The sequence below is a fragment of the Staurois parvus genome, unplaced genomic scaffold (genome assembly GCF_062004578.1).
Source record: "Staurois parvus isolate SC_StPar_1 unplaced genomic scaffold, SC_StPar_1.0 ptg000145l, whole genome shotgun sequence".
NCBI lineage: Eukaryota > Metazoa > Chordata > Amphibia > Anura > Ranidae > Staurois > Staurois parvus.
Genome location: NW_028317941.1, coordinates 6,285,104 through 6,311,913, shown reverse-complemented (window position 1 = coordinate 6,311,913; position 26,810 = coordinate 6,285,104). Strand labels below are relative to the sequence as shown.

At 40.7% G+C, this 26,810-nt stretch overlaps 1 protein-coding gene across 3 annotated transcripts in view; it reads left to right on the top strand.

Annotated features, from left to right (window-relative positions):
* Positions 1-26,810, top strand: part of CSMD2 (CUB and Sushi multiple domains 2) — a 1,275,366-nt gene that overhangs the window by 1,156,247 nt on the left and 92,309 nt on the right. For all 3 annotated transcript variants that reach the window (XM_089673879.1, XM_089673878.1, XM_089673880.1), the window contains 6 exons: positions 7,477-7,665; positions 8,741-8,918; positions 15,957-16,102; positions 16,293-16,373; positions 18,486-18,599; positions 19,819-20,007. In XM_089673879.1, coding sequence (XP_089530005.1) covers positions 7,477-7,665; positions 8,741-8,918; positions 15,957-16,102; positions 16,293-16,373; positions 18,486-18,599; positions 19,819-20,007 — 897 coding nt within the window. The remainder of the gene's footprint in view (positions 1-7,476; positions 7,666-8,740; positions 8,919-15,956; positions 16,103-16,292; positions 16,374-18,485; positions 18,600-19,818; positions 20,008-26,810) is intronic.

The following is a 26,810-nucleotide window of genomic DNA, read 5'->3' as shown; positions in this document are numbered from 1 at the left end:
CTGGAGCTATGACTTTGTATTCTGTTAAGGGTCCTTTAACACGGAGCGGACCCATTTAGTGGATCCGCTTGCTCAGCGGGGGATCTCTCTGCTGATCCCTGCTGAGCAAGTGGATGACAGATCTGTGTCCGCTCTGCTGCTGCAGAGTGGATACAGAGCTGCTTGCTCTCCTCAGTGGGCAGTTGGATGAAAACAGATCACCTGTCCGATGAAGAGAAGGGGAATTGGATCCCCATCTGTCCCTTTTTGGCAGATTGGATGTCAGCGGGTGTGTCCATTTACGCCACTGCTCCATAGAGGAGAATGGAGGTTCGGATCGGGTTCACCAGAAAAACGGGCAGGTGGTCCTGATTGGAACGTCGGTGTGAAAGAGCCCTAAAAGAGAAGTAAAATAAAATAGCAGAAAGAAAGTGCTTAAGATAGACACATTGTTACAAATTGTAACAAAAACAAACATGAATGTCAGAGATAATGCCCACAGCAAATTAAGGCCTCAAATACTATAGCTGCTGGCTTTTTAAAAAATGACACTTACCTGTCTAAGGATTCAGCACTGTCTTCTCCCGGGCCAATTCTTTGTTGGTCTTTGGGTCCCTGGCATCTGCATGTTTACTAAGGGAAGCCTTGATGTAGCTTCACAGCTGGCTTCCCACTGCACATACGCGAGTCGCGCTGTGCTGTATGAATGGCCCTGCAGCCTCCTGGGACCTGTGACATGTCCCAGAAGGTTGCGGGCTAGGGGGGTGAGGACAGAACTTCTGCTTTGGTCACCTAGGAGGTCAGAGCAGAAGTTGAAGCATACCTGTTAAAAAGGTCAAGGGGTGCAAAGCAGAACCTGATAATGCAGCATGAACAAGATTTATTGAACACCAAATTAAACACACAGTTAAAACTGTACTCACAAAGTAGGGATGAGATTAAGCAGTGTGATTATATGGCTGATACAGAAACTCCAGGGAAACTGTCAGCACAAATGAGTGTGAAGCTGCTTGTCTGCATGTGAGGCTGGCTCTGACATTGCAGCCTGCTAGTTCTCTGTGATCCCAGGAGCAGCCACATGTTCTCCTCCTCCACCTGGCAATCAGAACATGTTTCGGGGAAGCCCCTCTCCTTCCTCAGCTAAGCCATACCCTAAGGGCACTACCTCTGCGGTCTATATAGAGACCAGCAAAAGATAAGCTCTTTCATTGCTGCTCATGACTCATAAATTACAATCATCAAGTCAAAGGGACTAATATATGTGTGTATATGCACCAAAGTATTTACAGTGTACACATATACAAACAAAATGACATGAAATTACTATAATAGGTTTGCACATATGTCATACATTACTCTATTAGTTAATAATTCCATTGATAAATATGTAACAAGCATAACAGACACAATAAATGCCATATGGCACCACATCTTGCTAATATATTAGAACAAACAGGAAAAACAAGGACCCCTCAGCTCTGCTTCATCTACTACTACCGACCTCTGCAACACCTACTCCCAACCCCTGAATTCTGCGTCACTTACTCCTGAACTTTTTCATTACTTACTATTAAACCCCTGCACTCTGCATCCCTTTAAAATGGTTGTAAATCCCAAAAAATCATAGTTAAACTGAATATTGTATCTAACTCTACTGAGATTGGCCAGGAAAAGTGCATCCAGTCATCTGCAATCCTCTGCGCTCTTCCAAAGTAAAATGTTCTGACACCTGAGTAAAAAAGGTGTCGCCACGCCCCCCCCCCTCCTTTGAATGACAGACTTAATCAGGTGTCCCACACAGCCGCAGCCTGAGCATGGAGCCCGCACTGGCACTTGCTCTCTGCTGCTGTCTCCTCTGGACCTGCAGCACTACCATCCAACAGACTTACCGGGCATTGAAAGTGACCAGTCGATATGTGCGCTGCTAAACTGCGCTAGGGAGAATGCCGGGGGGGGGGGGTGTACAGATGGGAGGGGAGTCTAGTGACATCATGACTTTGCCTCCCGAGCTCCGGGCAGTGTACATGCTCACAGACCGGGAGATATTCAGTGGGCTAAAACAGGCAAAGACGTGAAGAAACTGAAGAATAAATAATGTGTTTGTCATGTTCATTCTACAAACTGTAAGGAAATGTGAGTGTTTGATATCGGTAGACATTGGGTTTACAACCACAGTATTAAGCGCAATGAAAATCCCACCCAACCTTTGCTGTGGCACGCAGCTCACCGCACTTTTTCTCAGCTGGCAGAGATGAGAAGGGGGTTCAGTGGAGGGACAGATGAAAAGGGTGTTCAGCGGCGGAACAGTAGAGTGGGGGGTACAGAAGTGGGGCAGATGTGCAGGGAGGTACAGTGGTGCGGCAGATGTGCAGGAGGTACAGTGGTGAGAGAGATGAGAAGGGGGTTCAGTGGAGGAACAGAAGAGTGGGGAGTACAGGAGTGGGGCAGACGTGCAGGGAGGTACAGTGGTGGGGCAGATGTGCAGGAGGTACAGTGGTGAGAGAGATGAGCAGGAGGGTTCAGTGGAGGGACAGATGAAAAGGGTGTTCAGCGGTAGAACAGAAGAGTGGAGGGTACATAAGTGGGGCAGATGTGCAGGGAGGTACAGTGGTGGGGCAGATGTGCAGAAGGTACAGTGGTGAGAGAGATGAGAAGAGGGTTCAGTGGAGGGACAGATGAAAAGGGTGTTCAGCGGTAGAACAGAAGAGTGGAGGGTACATAAGTGGGGCAGATGTGCAGGGAGGTACAGTGGTGGGGCAGATGTGCAGAAGGTACAGTGGTGAGAGAGATGAGAAGAGGGTTCAGTGGAGGGACAGATGAAAAGGGTGTTCAGCGGTGGAACAGAAGAGTGGGGGGTACATAAGTGGGGCAGATGTGCAGGGAGGAACAGTGGTGGGGCTGATGTGCTGGAGGTACAGCAGTGAGAGAGATGAGAAGGGGGTTCAGTGGAGGGACAGAAGTGCAGGGGAGCACAGAGGTGGGGCAGAGGTGCAGGGGGGTACAGTGATCTGAGGTGTGAAGGTGCATGAATTGGTGCTGATCTGTGGACTGGAGGTGCAGGATTTGAGGCTGATCTGGTGTGAAGTTGCAGGAACTGGGACTGACCTAAGGTGTGAAAGTGCAGCGTGTTCATATCTCACTAATACTCAAGTAGTTTACAGCATTTACATGCTAAAAATTCCTTTTTGTGATTGAGAGTGTGAAGTTGACATTTTTTTATATAAAACCGGCACTCTTTGAAAGCTTTTTTCAGCACACTGTCCTCAAAAGGTTGCCTACCCCCGCTTTGTAGTATTCACATTCACCCCTCCCCCCAACAGCTTCATAAAAAGTTATGTAGGAAGAGGTAAGGGAAGGGGAAAAGAGGGCCAGCACTGATAGTAATTGGACACTCCCAGATGCAGGGATGGCTATGATATGCAAGGAGGAAGGAGAGTGAGCAAGGGAAATGACTAGTCAATTTTTCTAGCAAGTTCAATTGCAAAGTTATACATTACAAGTATATACATTATAATCTGTGGAAAGGAAAAACACTGCACACATGCATTTAAATACTTTAACCATAAGTTTTTTTTGCTCGTGTGATGGGTCCCTCGGACCGCTTCATCCTGGCTCTCTGGACTTTTTCTGGCTCATTCAGCCTGTCGTTACAGATCCCTGCTGTAAGGGCCCATTCCTGACCTCTCGATAGGGGTTCTCCTGACATCCTGGGCTATCTCACTCCTCTGAGACTTACAGATTCCCCCAGTCCACTGGACTCACCTAGTTGTACCAGATCTGTTTCCAAGACTCTTTCTCAGTCTCCCAGACTCACTCAGCTGCCTCAACTCTGTCAGTGGACATAGAATCTCTCCTCCAACATGCTGTCACTTGAGTAGAGCACCTCTGTCTCCTGACAGGAACACAAACCTGTCTCCACACGGGAGCACTAGGCAATGCCCAAGCCTACCATAATAAGGGCTGTCTGCACCTGCACTCATAGTCTTCCAGTCACCTGCAAGACCTGGACATTGGGTTGTAGATTTCTTCCCTCCCAAAACGCTTTGAAATTTCCAAACTTTGGAGCCCAATCTGAGAATACCACAATCCAGAGAAAGCTGTAAATAATGTTTTCTGAAGTCCCACACTCTGCATACCTGCAAACCCTGTGTCCTTTCTACAATCATTTTCACCATGGCAGGGTCTCGCAAGGTTACAATGCATATACAGTAGCTGAATGACCAGTTCAAAATAATAACATCTTTAAATCTTGTAAATTGAGTGTTAGAAAGACACTGATATCCTTTTTAGAGTGACTTCTGGACATATAGTGAAAGCATTGTGGAGTTTCTTTGCTTGTTCTAAGCTTTTACCACTTGCCATCTTGAATATTTACCCCCCTTCCTGACCAGGCCATTTTTTTGGTTGCTTTAACTGACAATTGCACTGTCTTGCAACGCTGCACCCAAATTAAATTTACCTCTTTTTTCCCCACAAATTGAGCTTTCTTTCAGTGGTAATTGTGCGTTTATTTTTTGCGCTATGAAAAAAAGTGACAATTTTCAGAAAAAAAACAATATTTTTGCCTTTTTGCTATTAAACATGTCCAGTAAAAAAATAAAAAAATCAAATTTCGTCATAAATTTAGGCCAAAATGTATTCTGCTACGTCTTTGCTAAAAAAAATCCCAATACATGTAAATTAATTGGTTTACGTGAACGTTATAGCATTTACAAATGGCGGAATATATACTGGGATTATTTTTATTTTTAATTTTTACTAGTAATGGCGGTGATCAGCGAATTATAACGGGACTGCGGCGGGCATTCTGACACTGGGGGGGAACTGACTTAGTGTCACTGATATCCCCAGTGACACCAATACAGTGATCAGTGCTAAAAAAAAAGCACTGACACTGTACTAATGACACTGGGCAGGAAGGGGTTAACGTGGGCGATCAAAGGGTTAACTGTGTGCTGTTTTACTCTGTGCTGTGTCCGTGTGCTTCACTGTAAGCACACTGCTTTGGATGGCTGTGCTGTGCATAACCATCCAAAGCAGTGTGACGAGCTGACAGGGAGGAGAACTGTATTGTTTACATACAGTTCTCCTCCTCGTCAGAGGTGCTCATGAATCACCGAGCGCCGGCGAGTAATCACCAGCCGGGACCCTGTGATTGACAGCCAAAGCCACGCCAGCGAGTAATCACCAGCCGGGACCCTGTGATTGACAGCCAAATCACGTATATACGTGATTTTGCACACCCGTGCCGCCCTGTAGCAGTATATCTGCTATAGGGCAGTCGGGAAGCGGTTAAATCCCATAAAAGGAACCAGGAGTAGGTGTTTTTCTAATAGTTGTTCCTATCTTAAAGGGGAAATGCTGTTTCAGACCATTTATAATTTAAAGGTCTATTGTTTAAGGTGAGAGCTTACTCATGGGGAAGTCACGTCTTGGATAATGATTGACTTTCTAACACTTAGGCGTCCATTTATGAACCAGCGGTAAATGATCGCTGCTCTGTTCTCCGGCATTCTTGGAGAACACAGTTATCCTGTGAATGCCTTTTATGAAGCTGTGTAGATCAGTTCTCCAAACGAAGGGGGAAAGATCTACAAATGCTGGAAAACAGCTGCTTTTATTATAATCTCGCGAGATTACAGTAGGAGATCAGTATACTAAGCAGAGGTAAATTATCACTGCTTAGTTTGCGGTTCCTCCGATTCTCCAGCTCTGGGCTGGAGAATCTGGAGGGAGAACACAGTGAAAGGCTGACATCGCTCCTCGCTGATCTCCTGGGTGTCATAAACTGTGAATGACCAGAGAGTAGCTGCAACCCTCTGAATCTCAGCTACTCTCTGTGTCATAAACGGACACCTCAGTTTGAACTGTTTATTTGGAGATATATATAAATACTGTATATACATTTAGGGTTTTTTTTACACATCACTTCACGATTTTATCTGTTATTAGTGAAATTATACAGTATATTCACTTTTGAAGGGAGTTCATTTTAATTCTACTTTTAATTTAATGCAGAGGTTATAAGCACAGCACAGTTACCTATTTCTTTGGTCATGTGATCACTCAGTTCTCAGTGTATGATGCTGCAGCATGGAGGTGAGTATGGATGTTGTTTCAAAGCTTTTCTCCTTTAAAAGTAATCATGTATATTGAGCACCTCCAAAATGATCTAAACCTAAGGCATTCAATATTCAAGTGTCAGTTCCTGTAGTCAAGTCTCTGGTAGTCTTCCGATGTAACACAGGTCTCTTTATTGGTCAGCAAGCTATGGTGAATTGCAATGCAGAACTGTGTTGGAGGGAAGTAGATTTGTTGTATACGTACTGAGCAATGTGAATACCATGCAGAGCTTACCGCTGCTTTATAGTAAAGAGGTCCATACAGGCACTTGTAGGGGCTTTGTTTAACACTGTTGGTCTGTTTCAGAATTTTAAACATGACTAGTTTGCTTTAAGGAAATAGTTTGTGTTTTTAAGAAAGGAGAAATGTATTATACTACACAACTATGATATGCTCCTAAAGTTATTTGAGGATTTTACTGGTAAACAGGGAATTCTAAGTGGTCTCTTTTAGCAGTGACTCCACAGCAAGAACCATTTAACAAAAATTTACCTTTACTCTGTGAAGCATAAATACAAGATGACATTATTGCAAGAGTGATAATGCCTTATATTGGGTCTCCAACACTTCAAACACTTGAATTGCAACACTGGGGTCATCAGAAACCTCTTCAAGAACAGACAAAGACTGGTTAACCTCTATATGCAATTGTGCTGACTGCAAGGTGGGATTTATTTTTAACGTGCTGCTAAGAGCAATGCGATGTAGTACTCCATAAAAACAGAAATCAGCTTTCAGCACTTTAGTGAAGACACAACATCAAAAACTGACTAGTTTAGAAAGCTGGGTGTTGTTGATTGCTCTGACCTCAACCTTATTAAGCACTTTTGGTATGAACACTGGTCTTCTTGTTCAACATAACTACCTGACACACAAATGTGTCTGAATGGGTACAATTTCCCACAGATACACTCATTTTGTGCACCTTTCCAGAAATGTGGAGGCTGGTATATCCACAAGGAAAAGGGGGAGGGGGGGACTCCATGTTAAAGCCCAGAGTTTTGGAATGGGATGTCCAACTAACCTGTAATGGAATGGTCAAGTCTACTTAAATTTGGGGTTGATTTATTAAACCTAGAGAGAATAAAATCTGATGCAGCTCTGCATAGAAACCAATCAGCTTCTAGTTTTTGGGGGGTTTTTTTGTCAAAGCCTAACTAAAAAAGCCGAAGTTAGAAGTTGATTGGCTACCATACACAGCTGCAACATATTTTGCACTCTCCAGTATTAGTAAATCAACTCCTCTGTATATCCCCCTTTTCACTAAAACCTTTATTATTATCATTTGCCTGCATTTTACTATAAACGTAACTGTACACTTTGCCTGTATTTTAATATGTATAGTAGTGCTATAAATTTACTTTCTTTCTGCAGCATATGAGCTCCAAGAGTGTCCAGACCCGGAACCTTTCTCACATGGTGTAGTCCGAGGAGCTGGTTATAATGTGGGACAATCAATCTCTTTCGAGTGTTCCCCTGGATATCAACTGATAGGTCATCCTGTGTTGACCTGCCAGCATGGCACCAATAGAAACTGGGATCATCCATTTCCCAGGTGTGAGGGTAAGTGTGTTAGAGCAGAATCTACCAAATGTGCTGCTTTCTGTACTGTATAAATGCCTTGTATAAAATTGTGTGACTGTGCAAGTAGAGCATTTAATTTAGCTATACAAGACAAAATCAGGCTTATTTTATAAAGCATCTAAAAGTGCACAGATAAATATAAACTATATTAAACTTTAGGAATAAGAAAAGATGATTGTTGATAGGTTGCTTTGAATTACTGCAGTTTAGTAGTTTTCTTAAATAAACCAGAAGTATAATTTTAATTGCTTATTAAAACATAAGAAAATGCAGTCTTCTGATCCTTTGTAAAAGCTAAAAGTAATGACTACATGTTTGTTTTTCTGCATGCATGTGTTAAAATAACACATTGAGTAATATTCTAATTTAGCAGTTTCCCTTAATATAATGTATATGTAATTATTTGCAAGCTATGGAACTGATCCAGCCTAATGATGTTTTGCCAAAAGTAGAGACATCTGGGAAATGTAATATTTAGCTGTAACTAGGTATTATTAGAGAGAGTTATTAAAAGCAAGCAAATAAATGGAAATTATAGGTTTAATAAGAGAAATAATGAAAATGTACACAGCATTTCAGTCTGTGTGTTCACTAAGCAGTTCCCAATCAAATTAGATTTTTTACAAAGTTTATTAACAAATTTTTCAATTTTGGATAGAATTGGTAAAAGGGTTAGATGATTCATAGCGTCTTAATTATTTTCTGCATTCCCATCACTGTAATTTCTTCACATTTCCTGTCTTGAAGGCATACAGACATCAAATTAATACTTTTTATACAAAATCTTGTAGGGAGCAAGTGATATTATATGAATATATGAAAAATGCTCTCCAAAGAGGGAAATCAAAAAGTTCAGTTGGCGTTACACTGCAAGAAATTTCATTTAAATTGTTAATATTGTAATAGTGTAATACATGCATGCTTTCAGTGAAATGTATATGTAGATATATATATATATATATATATATATATATATATATAATTTTTTTTCTTTCAACTATGTTAAATAAATGTCTATCACTGCTTAATGTTGGATTCTTTTTGTTATGATTAGTGCCTTGTGGAGGAAATGTCACAGCATTCAATGGCTCCATCTATTCCCCTGGCTTTCCTAATCAGTACCCAAACTCTCAGGACTGTTCCTGGATCGTTACTGTTCCAGTAGGATTTGGGATACACATAAACTTTACAATTTTAGAAACTGAACCACAGAATGATCACATAACTATCTGGTAAGCATCTCTTTGTATTTAATGGTAATGGTAATGCTAAGATATAGCTATTATTATTATTTATTTATTTATCGAGTTTATATAGCGCCAAAGGGTTTGCTCAGCGCTGTACAATAGAGGGGGGACAATACATGAAACAGAACAGTAACATCAAACAGCACACGAGGGGTTAGAGGGCCCTACTCTTTTGAGCGTACAATCTAGGAGGGAGGGGGTAGAGGCACAGGAGGAAACGGCTGTGGGGGATGGAGTGGTAGGAGGAGGGAAGGGCAGCGGCTGTTAGGTGAGGGTGGGGTAGGCTTCCCTGAAGAGGTGGGTTTTCAGGGAGCGCCTGAAGGTGAGGAGGGAAGGTGACAGTCTGATGGATTGGGGTAGTGAGTTCCAGAGGATGGGGGAGGACCTGGAGAAGTCTTGCAGTCGTGCGTGGGAGGAGGAGACCAGGGAGCAAGATAGAAGGAGGTCCTGTGAAGAGCAAAGGGTACGGGTAGGGTGGTACCTGGGAATCAGGTTGGTGAGGTAGTTAGGGGCAGTGTTGTGAATGGCCTTATAGGTCAGGGTGAGCAATTTAAATTTAATGCGTTGGGCAATGGGGAGCCAGTGGAGGGAGAGGCAGAGGGGGGTGGCAGAGGTGGAGCGGCTGGTGAGGTGGATGAGTCTGGCCGCTGAGTTCAGGATGGTCTGAAGCGGGGAGAGCCTGCACTGGGGTAGGCCGGTGAGGAGGGAGTTGCAGTAGTCCAGGCGTGAGATAATCAGGGAGTGTACTAGTAGTTTAGTGGTGTCTGGGGTAAGGAAGGAGCGTATCTTGGCGATATTGCGGAGGTGGAGTCTGCATGTGTTTGTGAGAGATTTGATATGAGGTTGAAAGGAAAGGTTTGAGTCCAGAATGACGCCAAGGACTTTGGCTTGCTGGGCGGGATTGATGGTGGTGTTGTTGGTAGTGATGGAAAGGATGGGGGGGGGGGGCGCGGGCTGGGGGGAAGATGAGAAGCTCGGTTTTGGAGAGGTTGAGTTTGAGGAAATGGAGTGACATCCAGTCAGAGATGTCGTTTAGGAGGTGAGTGATGCGGGCGGAGAATGTGGGGGTGAGGTGAGGGGTGGATAGGTAGATTTGAGTATCATCGGCATAGAGGTGGTAATTGAAGCCGTGGGAGTGTATGAGTTTGCCAAGGGAGGAGGTGTAGATGGAGAAGAGAAGGGGTCCAAGGACAGAGCCCTGGGGGACCCCAACAGAGAGGGGGAGTGAGGAGGAGGTGGCACCGTTGTAGGAAACGCTGAAGGAGCGTTGGGATAGATAGGACGAGAACCAGGATAGAGCGGTGTCTCTGATGCCAAGGGAGAGTAGTTTATTAAGGAGGAGGGGGTGGTCGACTGTGTCAAAGGCCGCGGAGAGGTCTAGGAGGAGGAGGACAGAGTAGTCGCCTTTGGCTTTGGCGGTTAGTAGATCGTTGGTGATTTTGAGGAGGGCAGTTTCGGTGGAGTGTAGGGGACGGAAGCCGGACTGTAGTCGGTCAAGGAGGTTGCTGTCAGTCAGGTGGGCGCTTAGGCGATCGAAGACCAAGCGCTCAAGGAGCTTGGAAGTGAGTGGCAGCAGGGAAATTGGTCTGAGGTTGTTGAGGTCAGTGGGTTCCAGGGAGGGCTTTTTGAGTATGGGGGTGATGTGCGCATGTTTTAGGGGGGAGGGGAAGACGCCAGTAGAGAGGGAGAGATTAAAGATGTGGGTATTATAGTATGTTATAACCTTTGAAGGTTCTCTCTTCCTTCCAAGTTTTATTCTAACTTAAGTGTGCATTCAGTTACTGTCTAAGAATTGTAGATTAGGTATTTTTAGACAAGATGTTTGCGATTAAGCGGTTATCACTGGGGTTGGCTTTCTTTGTTGAGCTGTACCTGATGGACTTTACAAGGTGGCCTGTCTGCCTAAGTTTGGGTAGCTGTAAAATAGCAAAATACTGTTTATTTTCTTTTGCTATATTTTTATAATAGAATGAAGCATTAGGCAAAGCTTTCAACATCACATAGATTGAATCACATCAGGCTATACCCCTAAGGAACTCTCAGTTTACTAAACTTTTATAGACAAAATATATGTATAGTAATCGTTAAACCATCAATTAACCTACCAGAATGTTATTGGTGCTGGAAGGAAAACCACAACACCCAGAGAAAATCCACAGAAACACAGGAACAATGGTAGCTAAACTCAGAACCCCAGTGTGGCAAGGCAAGCATGCCTATTGATTAGCGACTATGTTGACTCTGAGTGCATATTCTTGTGTAGTCAAATCAAATAAAAATATCATAAAAGAAAGCAGTTATTTTACTTACTGTACAAAGTCTAAAATGAAAATGACACCAATTTCAATTAAATGTACTATTTTTTTTTATTACGCTATCCTGGGTGTATGTAAGGGATAAATGCATTATCGGTATTTCTTTGAAACTTTTGCAGTTAAGTGAGCTTTTCAGCCTCTGGCTCCACACTCAGTGGGAAGACTATGGGAAGTTATTAGTATATGTGCATTGTCCAGCAACATACAGAGTTCTTTGATGTTGAGTTAGGGCACATGTGCAGGTTGTTAGTGAAGAAGGAAACACTTTCCTGGTGAAATGTAAGCCACATGTGTATTATCCTTAGTAATGGGTGTCAATAGCACTTTTACATCTATGCCAACTTTCAATACATTTTTAATGACAGCTTTATAGACCTAGCCAGGTAAACATCAATGCCCAATTGTATCATTGTTAAAAAGGTTAAAAGAGGAATACTCACATGAGTTTGTGGCTTCATATAATGGGTTGCCACTCTGCTGGATTCATATATATTTTATATTATGGAGAATAAAACAGGAGAAACCGAAAAACAGGTGGGAGCTAGGAACACCCAAATCTCCCAGATGGCTTTTGTTGTATATGAGGTACAGGAGCCAGGGGCTCAATCAGCTTACTTGTTATCTAAAACTAAAATATTACTTTTAGGTAGGCTTCCTCTTTCAGTAGCATACCAGGGCATAAACTACTTTCTTAGTATTTCATGTAGTAGAATTATAGAATGTTGATTTATTCTGAATCTGAGCTCTCAGAATGTAAAGGCTGTTAAGGGATCACGTATAAGTTTATAAAGCAGAACATTTCATGTGTCTTAAAATTTTATGCTGAGCAGCTGGAGGCCTGTGAGAGCCTACTGAAATCTGTGGGATCCCCCTCCTTGTTTTCTTCTAAGTTCTTGGCTGGAATCTTTCATTTCTAACACACATACACACATAATTCCTGCATAGTCCCTACACCTGAAATCTCAAAGTAACTGCTTATCTGCAGGAGGATTGTCTGTACATTAGAGGGAATGGACAGAGCTCTAAACCATTTAACCTACCGCGGGGTCTGTACTTGGCTTAAATCATCAAACAGAATTTAGCATGTACATTTATTGAATCGATTGCTATTATTATTAATATTATTATATAATTTGCTACTACTGTGGCTCTATGATCTTAGTACAGTGGATATAAAAAAAATCTACACATACCTGTTAAAATGTCAGGTTTCTGTGATGTAAAAAAATGAGACAAAGAAATTATTTCAGAACTTTTTCCACCTTTAATGTGACCTATAAACTGTACAACTCAGTTGAACAACAAACTGAAATCTTTTAGGTGGAGAAAAGTAAAAATAAAAAACTAAAATATTATGGTTGCATAAGTGTGCACACCCTTTTGATTTGATTCCAGCACTCAGTCTTTTTGGGTATAAGTCTATCAGCATGGCACATCTTGACTTGGCAATATTTACCCATTCTTCTTTGCAAAAACAATCCAAATTTGTCAGATTGAGAGGGCATCTCCTGTGCACAGCCCTCTTCAAATTACTCCACAGATTTTCCATCGGATTCAGGTCTGGGCTCTGGCTGGGCCATTCCAAAACTTTCATCTTCTTCTGGTGATGCCTTTCCTTTGTTGATTTGGATGTATACTTTGGGTCGTTGTCATGCTGAAAGATGAAGTTCCTCTTCATGTTCATCTTTCTAGTAGAAGCCTGAAGGTTTTGTGCCAATATTGACTAGTATTTGGAACTGTTCATAATCCCCTCTACCTTGACTAAGGCTCCAGTTCCAGCTGAAGAAAAACAGCCCTAAAGCATGATGCTGCAACCACCATGCTTCATTGTGGGTATGGTGTTCTTTTGGTGATGTGCAGTGTTGCTTTTGCGCCAAACATATCTTTTGGAATTATGGCCAAAATGTTCAACCTTGGTTCCATCAGACCATAACACATTTGTCCACGTCCTTTTGGGAGACTTCAGATGTGTTTTTTGCAAAATTATCTGGGCTTGGATGTTTTTCTTCATAAGAAAAAGGCTTCCATCTTGCCACTCTACCCCATAGCCCAAGCATATTAAGAATACGGGGAGATTGTTGTCACATGTACCACACAGTGAGTACTTGCCAGATATTCCTGCAGCTCCTTTAATGTTGCTGTAGGCCTCTTGGCAGCCTCCCAGACCAGTTTTCTTCTCGTCTTTTCATGCATTTTGGAGGGACATCCAGTTCTTGTTAATGTCACTGTTGCGCCATATTTTCTCCACTGGATGATGATTGTCTTCACTGTGTTCCATGGTGTATCTAATGCCTTGGAAATTCTTTTGTACCCTTCTCCTGACTGATACCTTTTAACAATGAGATCCCTCTGATGCTTTGGAAGCTCTCTGCGGAACATGGCTTTTGCTGTAGGATGCAACTAAGTAAGTGTCAGGAAAGACCTACTAGAACAGCTTAACTTTATTTGGGGTTAATCAAAGGCACTTTAAATGATGGCAGGTATATACTGACTCCTATTTAACTTGATTGTGAATGTAAATACTTAATTCTGAACACAGCTACAGCCCCAGTAATAAGAGGGTGTGCACACTTATGCAACCACAATATATGTTTTTCTATGTTTACTCTCCCCCCCCCCCCCCCCCCCCAAAAAAAAAAGATTTCCGTTTTTTTTTTGCAATTGAGTTGTACAGTTTATAGGTTACATTAAAGGTGGAAAAACGTATGAAATTATTTATCTTTGTCTCATTTTTTTACATCACAGAAACCTGACATTTTAACAGAGATGTACAGACTTTTTATATCCACTGTATATTATACATCTTTTTGCAATTGAGGAAAATGTTTATAAATTTGTTTTTGTTATTATTATTTAAATGTTTATGTTGCACCCAATCTAACCAATATCTTTCCTTTTTATCTTTTAAGTGGTACCTGATTGAGCCTGATAAATACTTATGGCTTTTTTCCTAGTGAAGGTCGGGCCTTAAGGTTTCTGATGGATAGTGGCAGGACAGCTCGTTAACACTAATTTAAAAAGCAAGTGAAGTTAATTGGAAAGGATGGGGACACTGTCAAAGTGTCCCCAATGCTAGCACTGGAGGCCTGCATAGTGAGGATAGGACAGGAGGAGGCCGGGAGGGGGGACTCGCCTGACACTGACAAATTGCTCAGTTTTCAGAAACTGTCAGTGCCTCTGACCTAAGGAATATTGTACTGCTCAGATTCTCATTTCTGCCATGCAACTTCTCTCTCTAATGCACACTTCTATTATCTCACATTGTACACAGCGTACAGTGTGTGCTACTACGTCTCTCTTTGTTTCCCTCTTAATATCACTTTGTCCATATTTTCTCTTTTGCTAAAGCATTTTCTGAAAAAGGTAAAAGTATATACCTACACATGATGAACTGTGGCATCAACCATATTACCTAGTATCCAATTAAAAGAAAACCCAATAGCCAGTATGTGTATGTGTTGGGTGATAGATTGGAATTGTAATAGCACAGTCCACTCTGAATGTATAAACTAGTACATCAAGGATAACCTATCAAACTGCAAATGTTGCTTAAAAAAATTATATTTTAGCCCGCTGATTCATTAAAACTGGAGAAAGGAAAATGGCACTTAATTGGAGTTGTCCCTAGCAACCATGCATAATTCCTGTTTAGATTTTTCAGGTTGCAAAAAGATTTTATGGGCTGCTTTTGGGAATAGTCCCATCTGTGATAAATCAGCCAAATTAGTTTTGTAACAGGAGGAAAGATTTGTCAGGCTGCCAAACAACTTATAAAAAAAGATGTTTAGTAAATAAAAATGAACAGTCGTAATTGTGGCATGTGAAAACCAATAAGTACCTTCTTTCTTCTGTACATGAAACCCTATTATCTGTCATTATGAACTATGAATTTGTTGCTATTAGGTAAATGCACATAACAGAGGGAATACACAAATGGTGATACAAGCATAATGCTTGCACCACTCTTCTAAATATAAAAATGGAGCAGAGGCTGCTTCTAATTAACAAAGGGATACAAGACCTTTTGTTGATTAGGAGTGATCAGTTCTTTCTTTTGCCATGGCACAGCACAGAGAACAGGTGAGTTGGAGCTGCATGGTCTAACTTCTTTATCCGTTTCCACCCTCTGCTTAACAAATAGATGAATCCTCCCAGGCAGGGCAAAGAAAGTAATAAAAATTAGATATAGGATCTGATGTTCCCCTACTTTATCGAAAACAAAATAAATTTAGACCAGGGGCGGACTGACAACTCATGGGGCCCCCGGGAAATAGGGGATCATGGAGCCCCTGTATCCTTGCACAAACTCAAAAAAGCCTATGAAAAAGGTACCAGGGGCATCTCATGGTGCCCCCTACTGACCTCGGGCCCTCGGGCAGTTCCTGAGTTTCCAAATGGTCAGTCCGCCCCTGGTTTAGACTTTATACAGTATATAGTTTAAAGTTATTGTCCCTAAATACTACTTCTGGAAACATCAACCCTTGCCTTTGTTATAGGCACAGTGCTGCTGAAGAAGAGCTGCCCTGTTGTCTGTCCAAATCTGGGATTGCACCTTTTCCTTATAGGACCAATAGAAAACAATATGTAGCTAGGGTTTGAATACTAGAGAAAGTGCATAGACTGTCCATGCTTGCCCTGCTTAACAACCATAAAATGTGAAATAATTTTGCTGTTTTTTGAGTGCATTATTTTGTTGTCTGTGTTTCAGGGATGGTCCTCAACAGGCAGATCCTCAGCTAGGTGTTTTCACTAGCAGTTCCTCCAAGAGATCAACTATGAGCTCATCCAACCAGGTCCTTATCACCTTTCATAGCAATGCAGCCAGTGGAGGGATCTTCGCTCTCTACTTCTATGGTCAGTTAAAACGTTTTTGGCCTTGTTTGGACTGTCATACAGGAGTATTTTTTTGTGCTTTAAATTATATTTACTTTTTTCTGATTGGCAATTTATAAACTGTGTTCTATAAAATGTAGTTGAGTGTTACCTTAATCAGCACTTAATTGTTTCTTTGACTTTGCTTTGGAACCAATGTTCCCTGTGACAGGCTATCGACTTAGGAAATGTAAACCCCCAACTACAGTACCAAACGGAGAGGTTCTTTCTGGCAGTGAAGAGTTTCTAATGGGTGAGTATTTCTTAATACAAAATAGTGCATGTAGAGCATTTGTTTGGTTTCAGGGCATTACTGAATACAAGTGGGACCTATGTGGAAGCTGAAAATCGCTGTAGTATTCAGTGCTACTATAGTGATCTCATGATCTTAGGGTCCAGTGCCAAATGGCTTCCCAGCTGCATATTGCTCACTTGGCTCTACCACCATTCACAGAATGCCTTGTATTTTTTTGCAATGAATATAAGGTAGTTGGTTTACCAAAGGCAAATGGGCCCTGAAAATTGCGGCGATCACTGTAGTAGCTCCGTGCCTCAGGTATGAGATATGCATACTTACATTAGTCGATGCTAGATCCAGTAAGTATGCAATTTGGATCATATCTTGAGTTAATTCTTTGTCATAAAAGCATAGATGTATAAAAAAATAATTTTATGTAAATAATAATAATTATTAAACATGATTTATATAGCGCCAACAGTTTTCAAAATCCTTTAAATATAAAGAATGACAGTACAATTACAATACAGTTCAATATAGAAGGAATAGGAGGGCCCTGCTCATGGAGCAAATAATCTTATGAAAATGCATTAATGTTTTAGAAACCTTGTTTCTTTGTACAATTCATAATTACATACAAGGCAGCTCCTTACAAATGCAGGCTCTGCTATCTGTTTTTTATCAGGGCTATGCAGTAATTGTGCTTTACTGCATATTTTTACAATGTAATCTGAGAGTTGACAAACGCAATGGCTGCTCTATTGTAGTAAGCCACTGGGAGCTCCTTCTCGGCTAATCTACAAACCTCACTCTCACTTTTCCATTCAGGGCAAAGTAACATTGTTTACTGATAGGCCCCCATCTGGTCTAATTTGCCACCTCCCCTTTGTTGAAGCCCTTGCCCCATTGCTCTAATACAGTGGTCTCCAAATTGCGGCCCAAGGGCCAGATGCGGTTCTTTCCTTGCCTTTATCCGGCCCTTGGGGCACTATTCCTAACACTGACAACAAAAGTGGACCATAATTCCCCCAAATGACACCAGCAATGGGACACTATTCTTCCCACTAATATGAATGATGGGGCCCTGTTCCATCCACTAACATCAATGATGGGCCAATATTCCTTCCAGTGATAGCAATGATGGGGCACTACTCCTCCTACTAACCACAGGCACTATGCAACTGAACACCACACCTGAAACTTTGTTTACTCTCACTGAAGTTGGCCCTGAGACTTTTTCTATCCCCGCTGGCTACAATCTGGCCCCCTAAAGTCTGAAGGACAGGAAACTGGACCTTTGTTTGAAATGTTTGGAGACCCCTGCTCTGATAGAACAATGCTTCTGGGTAACGGGGAGCATGTGATCAGTCACTAGGCCCAAAGCCTGTCAAATATCTGGGTAAGTTCTCTCACCATCCAATGCCAGAGGTTACCTGAAGTGAACTTTTGCAGTGGGGAAGTTGCAAGTGAACGTGGATCAGCAACTATACCTTGTGAGGGTAGGGGGTTAGTCTATTAGGAGGCTCTGTCATTCTGTCCTAAATGTAAATGGAAAGGTGGCAGTGTCTTATAAATTATTAGCAAAAATATAGAACAGCAAGCATGTAAAAATGTGATAGTCACATCATTTCACATTACTTAATAAAATAACAAAATAAAATGCACAAGATAAAAATCTTGTATTGTAAACACACTTACTCATGAAATAATGCTGCAAGAAATGTAGTAACTCAATGCCAGATGCAAATATAACATTTTATGTTATCTAAGATAAGCCATGGTGCCTGAATTTGGAATTGTTATAAAATATTAGGGTGAATTTTTTTTTTATAAAGTACTGCTAAGTATATGGTGCTAGTTGCTAACAATTCCCTTTCGTTTACTGTACATCTTACCACACAGATCTCACACAGATATTATATTATTATCACACATAAACATATCGCACACTGAGTACATTTTGAGTGGTTTTTTTTTTTATTTAATCTCACCAACTCTCTAACAAATAATGTTATGTTGTACTGGCGTATTACAATATAGCAAGTAAGCATACATCATTAAATTGTTGTGTCTTTGAAGTACAGTTATATCTCATTATATATCATTCATTTTTTGTTTGCTCCCTAGGTGACATTGTGCGCTACAAATGCCTCCCAGGGTTTACGTTAATAGGGCCTGAAATATTAATTTGCCGACTGGGGACACGCCTGCAGTTTGAGGATCCTCCTCCCACTTGTGAAGGTGAGATTGTGTTTCTAATCATTATTAGTAATATCTTTAATTCTAAACAAGTTTTTGGTCCTACTTCTCCTGTAGGTATTCAGCCAACAGTGCGCTAAAGTTGGCTGACATCACTCAACCAGTCCAGGCTCTGAAGAAATCTCGACTTTAATGTCGGGATCCACCCAGATGCCTGATTGGTAGCTGGCTCAGTCTCTCAGCAAGCTGCTGAGAACCTGAGCTAGCCTCTCCCATCCCCTGCACAGCCCCGCACTCCATTGAGTGATGGAGGGGCAGAGCAGAGAGCTGGGGGCTAACAGTTACCGGATCTCTGCTCACTGAAGACCAAGAACCAAGCAATCAGCAGTCTTTGATCACTCAGTTCTTGATATAGAGGAGGCAGGGTACAGATGCAGCATCGGATCGATGCTGCATCCACCTAGTTCTAACCATAACCAAGGAGGACTAGTAGGAAAATCAAAACCAATGTTGCTATCATCACCAAGCTGTCCTCCAGGAAGTAACAATCCATGCTGACAAGGAACAACCAGAAAAAAGGGAAGGAAGGAAGAATGAAGACTGAAAAAAGAGGAAAAGGAAATGTTGGGTAAGAGAGAGGAACAAGAGAGAAAAGAAAAGTCAGAAAGGGAGGGATTCCCAGTACTGGCGAGGGCAGCAACTATAATAGGCCATAACTGGTGGGAGGTAAGCATGGGAAGGAATAGTTTATCCAGGGTTCCCAAACTTTAAGGAATTTTGGATGTGAGTCTTTGAGAATTTACCCTCAAAGTCATCCAGGTTTTCACAACCTGGAAGGAAACCAATCCAGTCTTTCAGGCATGAGCTATAGTACGTTTGGCAGAAATAATAATATAGGAACCCAATTTATGCTGGGGTGTGAAAAGGCCCAGAATAGGGCAATGCAGGAGGGCCAACTTGGCATCCTTGCACACAGTCACATGAAACAGCATTTGCAACAGACCAAAAACCCTAGAGCAGAAGCCTATCAAACATGGGCATGACCAACAAATATGCAGAACGTCCCCACGCTGACCACAATTCCGTATGGTTATTTTTTTTTCAATACTCGTACTTCTATTTTCAGGTGTGTATTTCAAGATTTACATAGGGATACATCACACTCATTTACAGATATTTTCTCTTCTCTTACAAGTCACCATAATTTACCAAGCTATGGTGGCAATGCTGTTTAAACTGCAGACTTTTTTGTTTTTTGCAGTACTGTGTCCAACCAATGAGATCCTTACTGACTCAACTGGAGTGATTCTAAGTCAAAGTTATCCTGGTACATACCCTCAGTTCCAGACCTGTTCTTGGCTCATAAAAGTTGAGGCTGGGTATAATGTGACACTGACTGTGGAATACTTCCTGAGTGAAAAACAGTATGATGAGTTTGACATCTTTGATGGTAAGTCATGTTTTATCTTACTATTGAATTATAAACCATTGGTATAAGAAAGAAGAAATGTATTATATAATACAACATTCTAAAGCTAAAATACCTATATAAATAAAATGGTAGTTGTCTCTGTACCTCAAAACAAGCTTTTTTTTTTCTTTTTAAATTTCAGCCTAAACTGCTTTAGTTGAGCATTAAAAATGCCTTATCACAGTTGACAAAAAATCTCCCCATATATTCTGTCTTCCGTTTGCTGTAGGACTCTGCTTTGAATTTGTTTTCCCCCATGCTATTTGACAATATAATATAGAGTCCTTAAAAAGTAACACCATTTCTGTTGTGAAAAAAACACATTCCCCTCTGGGTGATCTATGTACATTACAAAGATTTTAGCAAACTTTATTAACTGTTTCTGCTATGAAGGAAAAGCTGTTTATTCTTCTATGTCTTTTGGATACTGATTCTAAATAGGAGTGACTTTTTTATTATTAATTAGATGATGGACTTGTAGGGCTCTAATGAAGAGAGTGGCGGTGTCTGCATCACTTTAAAAGGGATTAACCCTTAAGACCATCTCACCAAAAAATGATTTCTTTTTTGTTTGTTTTTTTGCTGCAGAGGATGATTAAAATCTGACTTGTATCTTAGTGCAGACTTCTTGGAAAATCAGCGAACTAATTACATAAGTAGGAAATTCGGGGGGGGGGGGTCTATGCAAGAGCTGCGTACAAAATGCCTCCATGTTGCCATATTGCATTGAAATTTACAGAAAATTACAGCTCTGCAGATTGAAAAGGAAAGGTAATTTTTGATAATGTTCAATTACAGAATGGCTTGTGATGCAATTATATATGCTGTATTATAGTTTTAAATTTGCTATATTTTTCCCCTGAAAGTGGAGGTATACTTTAAAGTCTAATAGCAACCAAAATAAGGAAAAGAATAATCAACACAAGGGACATACCATACAGTGAGTAGGATGTGGAATGTGGGATTACTTGAATGCTTTAAAGCATTTATTAGTTAGGAGAAGCAAAAGTGCTGAAGTTCTGAGAGAGCAGGGTTGAAAGAACAGTTAATTATATGACAACTGAAAATTAGATCTGCAAATTCAGCTTGTTAAATGAAATACGGGAGAACGGAATAGAATGGAGTAAAGTGAGAGATTTAGGAGTGGTTTTAAGAAAATATATGCTTTTGCAGTTGCTGCTAAAATGTTGTGCATTTCAGGCATAAATAAGTCATTTTGGGTCTTTTGTGTGAAAAGATATACAGATCATATGAGAAAATGAACATGTTTTTCAATGCTTATTATGCTATACTATTCTGTGTCTTTTGGATACTGATTCTGAATAGGAGTTACTTTTTTATTATTAATCAGCTGATGTACTTGCAGGGATCCAATGAGGAGAGTGGCAGTGTCTGCATCCCTTTAGAAGCGATTAACCCTTTGAGAGCATCTCCCCCCCCAAATTGTTTTTTTTTTTGCTGCAGAGGATGGCTAAAATCTGAATTATATCTTAGTGCAGACTTCTGGGAAGATCCATAAACTAATTAAACAAGCAGGAAATTCTAGGGGGCTTCTGTACACCAACTGTGTACAGAATTCCTCCATGTTGCCATATTGCATTGAATTTTACATAAAATTACAGCACTGCAGATTGAAAAGGAAAGGTAATTTTTGATAATGTTCAATTACATTATGGCTTGTGATGCAATTATATATGCTGTATTATATTTTCACATTTGCTATATTTTTTCCCCCGAAAGTGGAGGTATACTTTAAAGCCTATGTGCAACCAAACTAAAAAAACAGAAAAATCATCACAAGGAACATAGTGTACAATGAGTAGGATTTGTCCCTTGTGCTGGTGGCTCTTCTTTCTCTTTTTTTAATCCTCTTCTGTTTATGCCCCTTACCCCCGTTGCCTAAACTCCCAGTCAGGGGCGGAATGACACCTCATGGGGCCCCCGGGCAATAGAGGATCATGGGACCCCTGTGTCCTCACCCACACTTAAACCACACCCAAAAACGCCTATGAAAGGTACAAGGGGCATCTCATGGGTCTCCCTACTGACCCCGGGCCCTCGGGCAGTGCCAGAGTTCCCAAATGGTCAGTCCGCCCCTGCTCCCAGTGCAGCATGGGCTGCAGTCCTAATTTTTTAACCTTTAAAGAAGAAAAATGTCTGCGACATTGTCCTTACATAGTACTTACACTGATCTGAGCAGTTTTTATGAATTGATGAAGAAGAAAACAACATTTGTAAAAGCAATTGGGTTAGAAAATAAAGAGAAAGAAAGTTTGCAGACTTTTATTAGTAAAAACATAATTAAATGTTTGTGACATTGTGTTTATACATTGTACCTTTCAAATATATCATAAAATACATGCCTTTGCAAAGAGCAAACCATTGTTTGGTTTTGTTAAAGTATAGATATATATATATAGAGCGATATAGTGACATAGTGTTAGAGGAAAATGCATTGCACAGACTTTTTTAAAGAGAAAATAGGTCATATGGTTTTACACTAGTCTCCTAAGGAGTTTAGTGATAAGGGTAGTGCTGAGATGAGTCACACAGTAGATCACACAGACTAGTAGGGTCAAGTGAGAATTTCTTAAGTCTAGGGGTAATTAGACTATGCTGAGGGGAGGAGTGCAATATGCCTTCGGAAAGTGGGATTAATTGGATGCTTTAAAGAATTTATTAGTTAGGAGAAGCAAAAGTTCTGAAGTTCTGAGAGAACAGGGTCGAAAGAACAGTTAATTATATGACAACTGAAAATTAGTTCTGCAGATTCAGCTTGTTAAACAAAATAGGGGAGAATGGAACAGAATGGAGTAAAGTGAGAGATTTAGGAGTGGTTTTAAGAAAATATCACTTGCTTTTGCAGTGGCTGCTAAAATGTTGTGCACTTAGGGCATAAATAAGTCATTTTTTGTGTGAAAAGATATACAGATCATACGAGAAATTGAACATGTTTTGCTAAGCTAACTATACTATGCACTGTAAAAGTTAGGTAATCTTTCTGTGTTAAGCCACCATTTCCAAATGACATCAGACATCCACAGGTCAAACAGACCTGTAACACAGAAATGTAACACAATGGAGTTGATTTACTAAAGGGAAATAAACTGTTCATTTTGCAAGGGAAATTGCCCTAGATCTTACTGGATGAGGTGAAGCTCTGCAGACTTCCATTATTCAATCATGTGTAAGCAAAAGTGCTGTTTTTCTATTTTCCTTGCATGTGACTGGAATGGATATTCTTTGTAAATTGAAACTTTACCACATTCACTAAGCTTTGAGCAAAATTCCCTTTTCAAAGTGCAACTACCCTTGCAAACTGAACAGCCTATTTGCCTTTAGTAAATTAACCCCAATGTTCCTCAACATTAATAAAGTATGTACCCTTTTATAAAATTTAATGCTTATCAACTACCCTTGCTGTTGTTTAACATATGTGAATTATTATCCCTTAGCCTGTGAATATCTATTCCAATTAGACCTAATTAGTGTATAAATAATAACCCACACAATGCTTTTTTGGATTATTAAAAATACTTTAAAGTTGTTGTAAAGGCTGAAGGTTCTTTTACCTTCATGCATTCTATACATGAAGGTAAAAAGCCTTTTGGTGTGTAGCCCCCAGCCTCCCCTAATACTTACCTGAGCCAATCTCAATCCAGTGAGGTGCACAAGAGCATCAGCTCCCCTTGGTCTCTCCCTTCTCATTGGATCCCCATTAGCTCTCGCTGCTGTCAATCACAGCCAGTGAGGAGGGAACGAGAGGTGGGCCAAGCCATGCTCTGTGTATTTACAAGGACGAGATCCATCCACTACTGGTACTAAGCCCCATCCCTGTCATTCAGCTATTAAATGGCAGAAGCTGTACTGGAGACTAAAATTCTGGCATTTTACTGTGGAATGGCAGGGTGGCAGGACTAGGCATCAGAGGGAGGCAAGGCTTTTGTTAAAGTGGAACTGCACTGCATCTGATCACCACAAACCAAAAATGCTATTTAATTAATTTATAATACTCAAAGCAAACTCACCCATCCATCCATGTCTCCATGCTTTATTTTGCTGAGAAATAAGTAAGGGCAAATGATTCATGTAGCATTTACTTTCTGGAGTCCATTTGCCCTTAGCTCAGGTATAGGCTGAACTAAGAACCCTCCCTTTCCTTCTGAAGACTGCTGGGAAGCATGACATCATTTGCCTAGGCAAATGAAAAACCAGGAAGTAGCTGAGGAAATGTAAAAAAAAAATAAAACAAATAAATATGATATACTTTCCTGTCTATTTACTAATGCTAGCAACATAAGGATTAAATATAGTCCATGTTCCTCATATCCCGATACTGTAATCTCTGCTAGAAACAAGCTCATACTATTGAGATACTTACACGGAATGTGTTATACACCTAAGCATTTATTTCTTATGCGCAAATGCGCCACCCCCACATGCCATAAATGTGAGTCAGAACAAGGGGACTTTATGCATATGGTTTGGTCATGCGTTAAGGTCAGACCGTTTTGGTCTGAGATTACTGCATTTGTTTCAGTTCATTTTGATCTCCCCAATGTCTGTAGTCCTAAGTGGTGTCTTCTCGGGGTATTTGATGATTTTGAACTGACTGCTAAAGCTAAACGATTTTTACGAATATTGCATTATACTGGATACGTTCTGACACCCTGCACATTGGATTGTGGAAACGTTTAATTAATCAGAACCTCCCACCTTATAAGCTAACTTATGAGACGAGAAGGTGTCCAGGGAAGGTTACTAGACTCTGGGACCCTTCCTGGACACACAAGACACCAGTGACTCTCTTCTAAATTTCGTCTCTGACCCTTTACCTTAGTTACCCTCTGTTTTAAGTCAAACCCAACCTGCTGTCACAGTGTTATTATGATTTTTGGGACCACTACATTGTGCCCTTCTTATTTTTCCCTTCGTAACTCAGTCCAATAACGTACAACTGTGCAGTATTCTTATGTCTGATTGCTTACCCTGGGATTATTTTTGTTTGTTTGTTTCTTTGTTTCCTTTGTTTGGTTACGTGTTTAAAGTGGAGCTCCTCCCAAAAGGGAAAATTCCGCTTTAAAGACTGGTCTCCCACTCCCTATTAAGGATTGGCACCTTTGGGGAGCGGGGGGAGGGGTAGCAGGTACCTGAAATTGACAGGTACTCGGTCCCACTTTCGCTGCAATCACCTAGGTGATCAGAAGCGGAAGTTGTCCTCCTACCCTCCTTACCTGTAGTCTTCTAGGACACGTGACAGGTCCCAGAAGACTACGGGACTCGTGCATGCGCAGTGGTACACTATTTGCTGCATAGCATTTTGCCACTGTATTGGCTTGACAAGTATAATTTGTATGTGCAATTTCTTTTTTCAATAAACTAAGTTTAAAAAAAAAATTGTCCATGTTGATTGAAAAAGTGAAGTTCCACTTTAACATAGGTAGAACGCGAAACCCCATGTACAGCCTGCATAATAAAACAGAGATCATTTTATAAGATTAATGCACTGTGCCAGGCTTTTGACCATGTCAGTTGGGGTTTGCATTCCCATACAAGCAAAACCAGGTTTTGCACTCCCTATGAAAAGGCAAAACCTGTTTGAGGCAGGTGAAATGTAGGTCAGAAGGAGGCTAATTGCAGACCAAATTCACCTTTCAATGAGTTTTGAATGATCTCAGAAGTGTCTCAAACTGATGCCATCATCACAAGCCCGAAGTCTGTTGACAAATGCTCTAACACTGGTGCGTCAGCACTATCGTTACCTTAGAAACAGTTGAGGTGAGGTCAGGTTGACTTAAAATTTGAAAATGTCTGAGGCTTCACATTTAGGAAGCTCAGAACTGTCAATAAGGTATTATTTTTTCTTCTCTTTCATATTCTTTTGCAAAATGGGTTAATTAAGTCTTCCTTTTCATTTTGAGAGAATTTTATAGAAAGTTATCCTGTGTATATGGAACAAAAAAGTATATTGTGGTCTAATCAAAATTTATATTATGAATTCTAGAGCAAATCCCTGTGGTAAATTTTTACATTAAAAGTAAACCAAACATATAATCAGGACAATTACTGACTACTCAAGAGACCATAGCAACGTGAATAGATATGCTGTTCTCAAATTAGCTACTGCCACCATGTATAATAAAAAAATCATAATTTTTGTTAACATAAGGAAATGAAAAGCATATAAAAGCAATAATAACAAATAGGGTTGAATACTGTTTGTAAACACATATTACCAACATTCACTATTTGCATTCAATATGTATAAATTCACAACAATGAATCTTTGTTGTAAACAGGAGCTAAACCAGATTTAAATCTGTTAATATCTTACATGAGTGTGCCACTTTGGGAAACTCTCCTTTTAAGTGCTACCAAAAAAAAAGTTTTTTTTTTTACTTGCAAAAGTGTGCCCTTTCAATAATGGGCAGGTTTGGGGATATTATGAAGAATCATAAATGAGCATTTTAGCAGACAGTATGCTCAGGAAAGGACATGGATGGTATGACAGTGTGTAGTATATGCAGAAGAGGAATGGTAGAGTTTAGATGGAAATATGTACAGTAGAGAAGCGTGGAGTGTCTAACATGGGGTAGCACATGCAGGAGAGGTGTGCAGAGGGTATGGCAGCAGCCAGTATGTATTGGACAGGAGTAAACAACAGTATGATGATGGGGAATATTTGCAGGAGTGACAGGTATGTGCACTAGAGGATCAGAGAGGATATAACAGCTGGATGTAGGTAAAGGAGTAAACTAGTTATGAGAGGAGCAATATGTAAA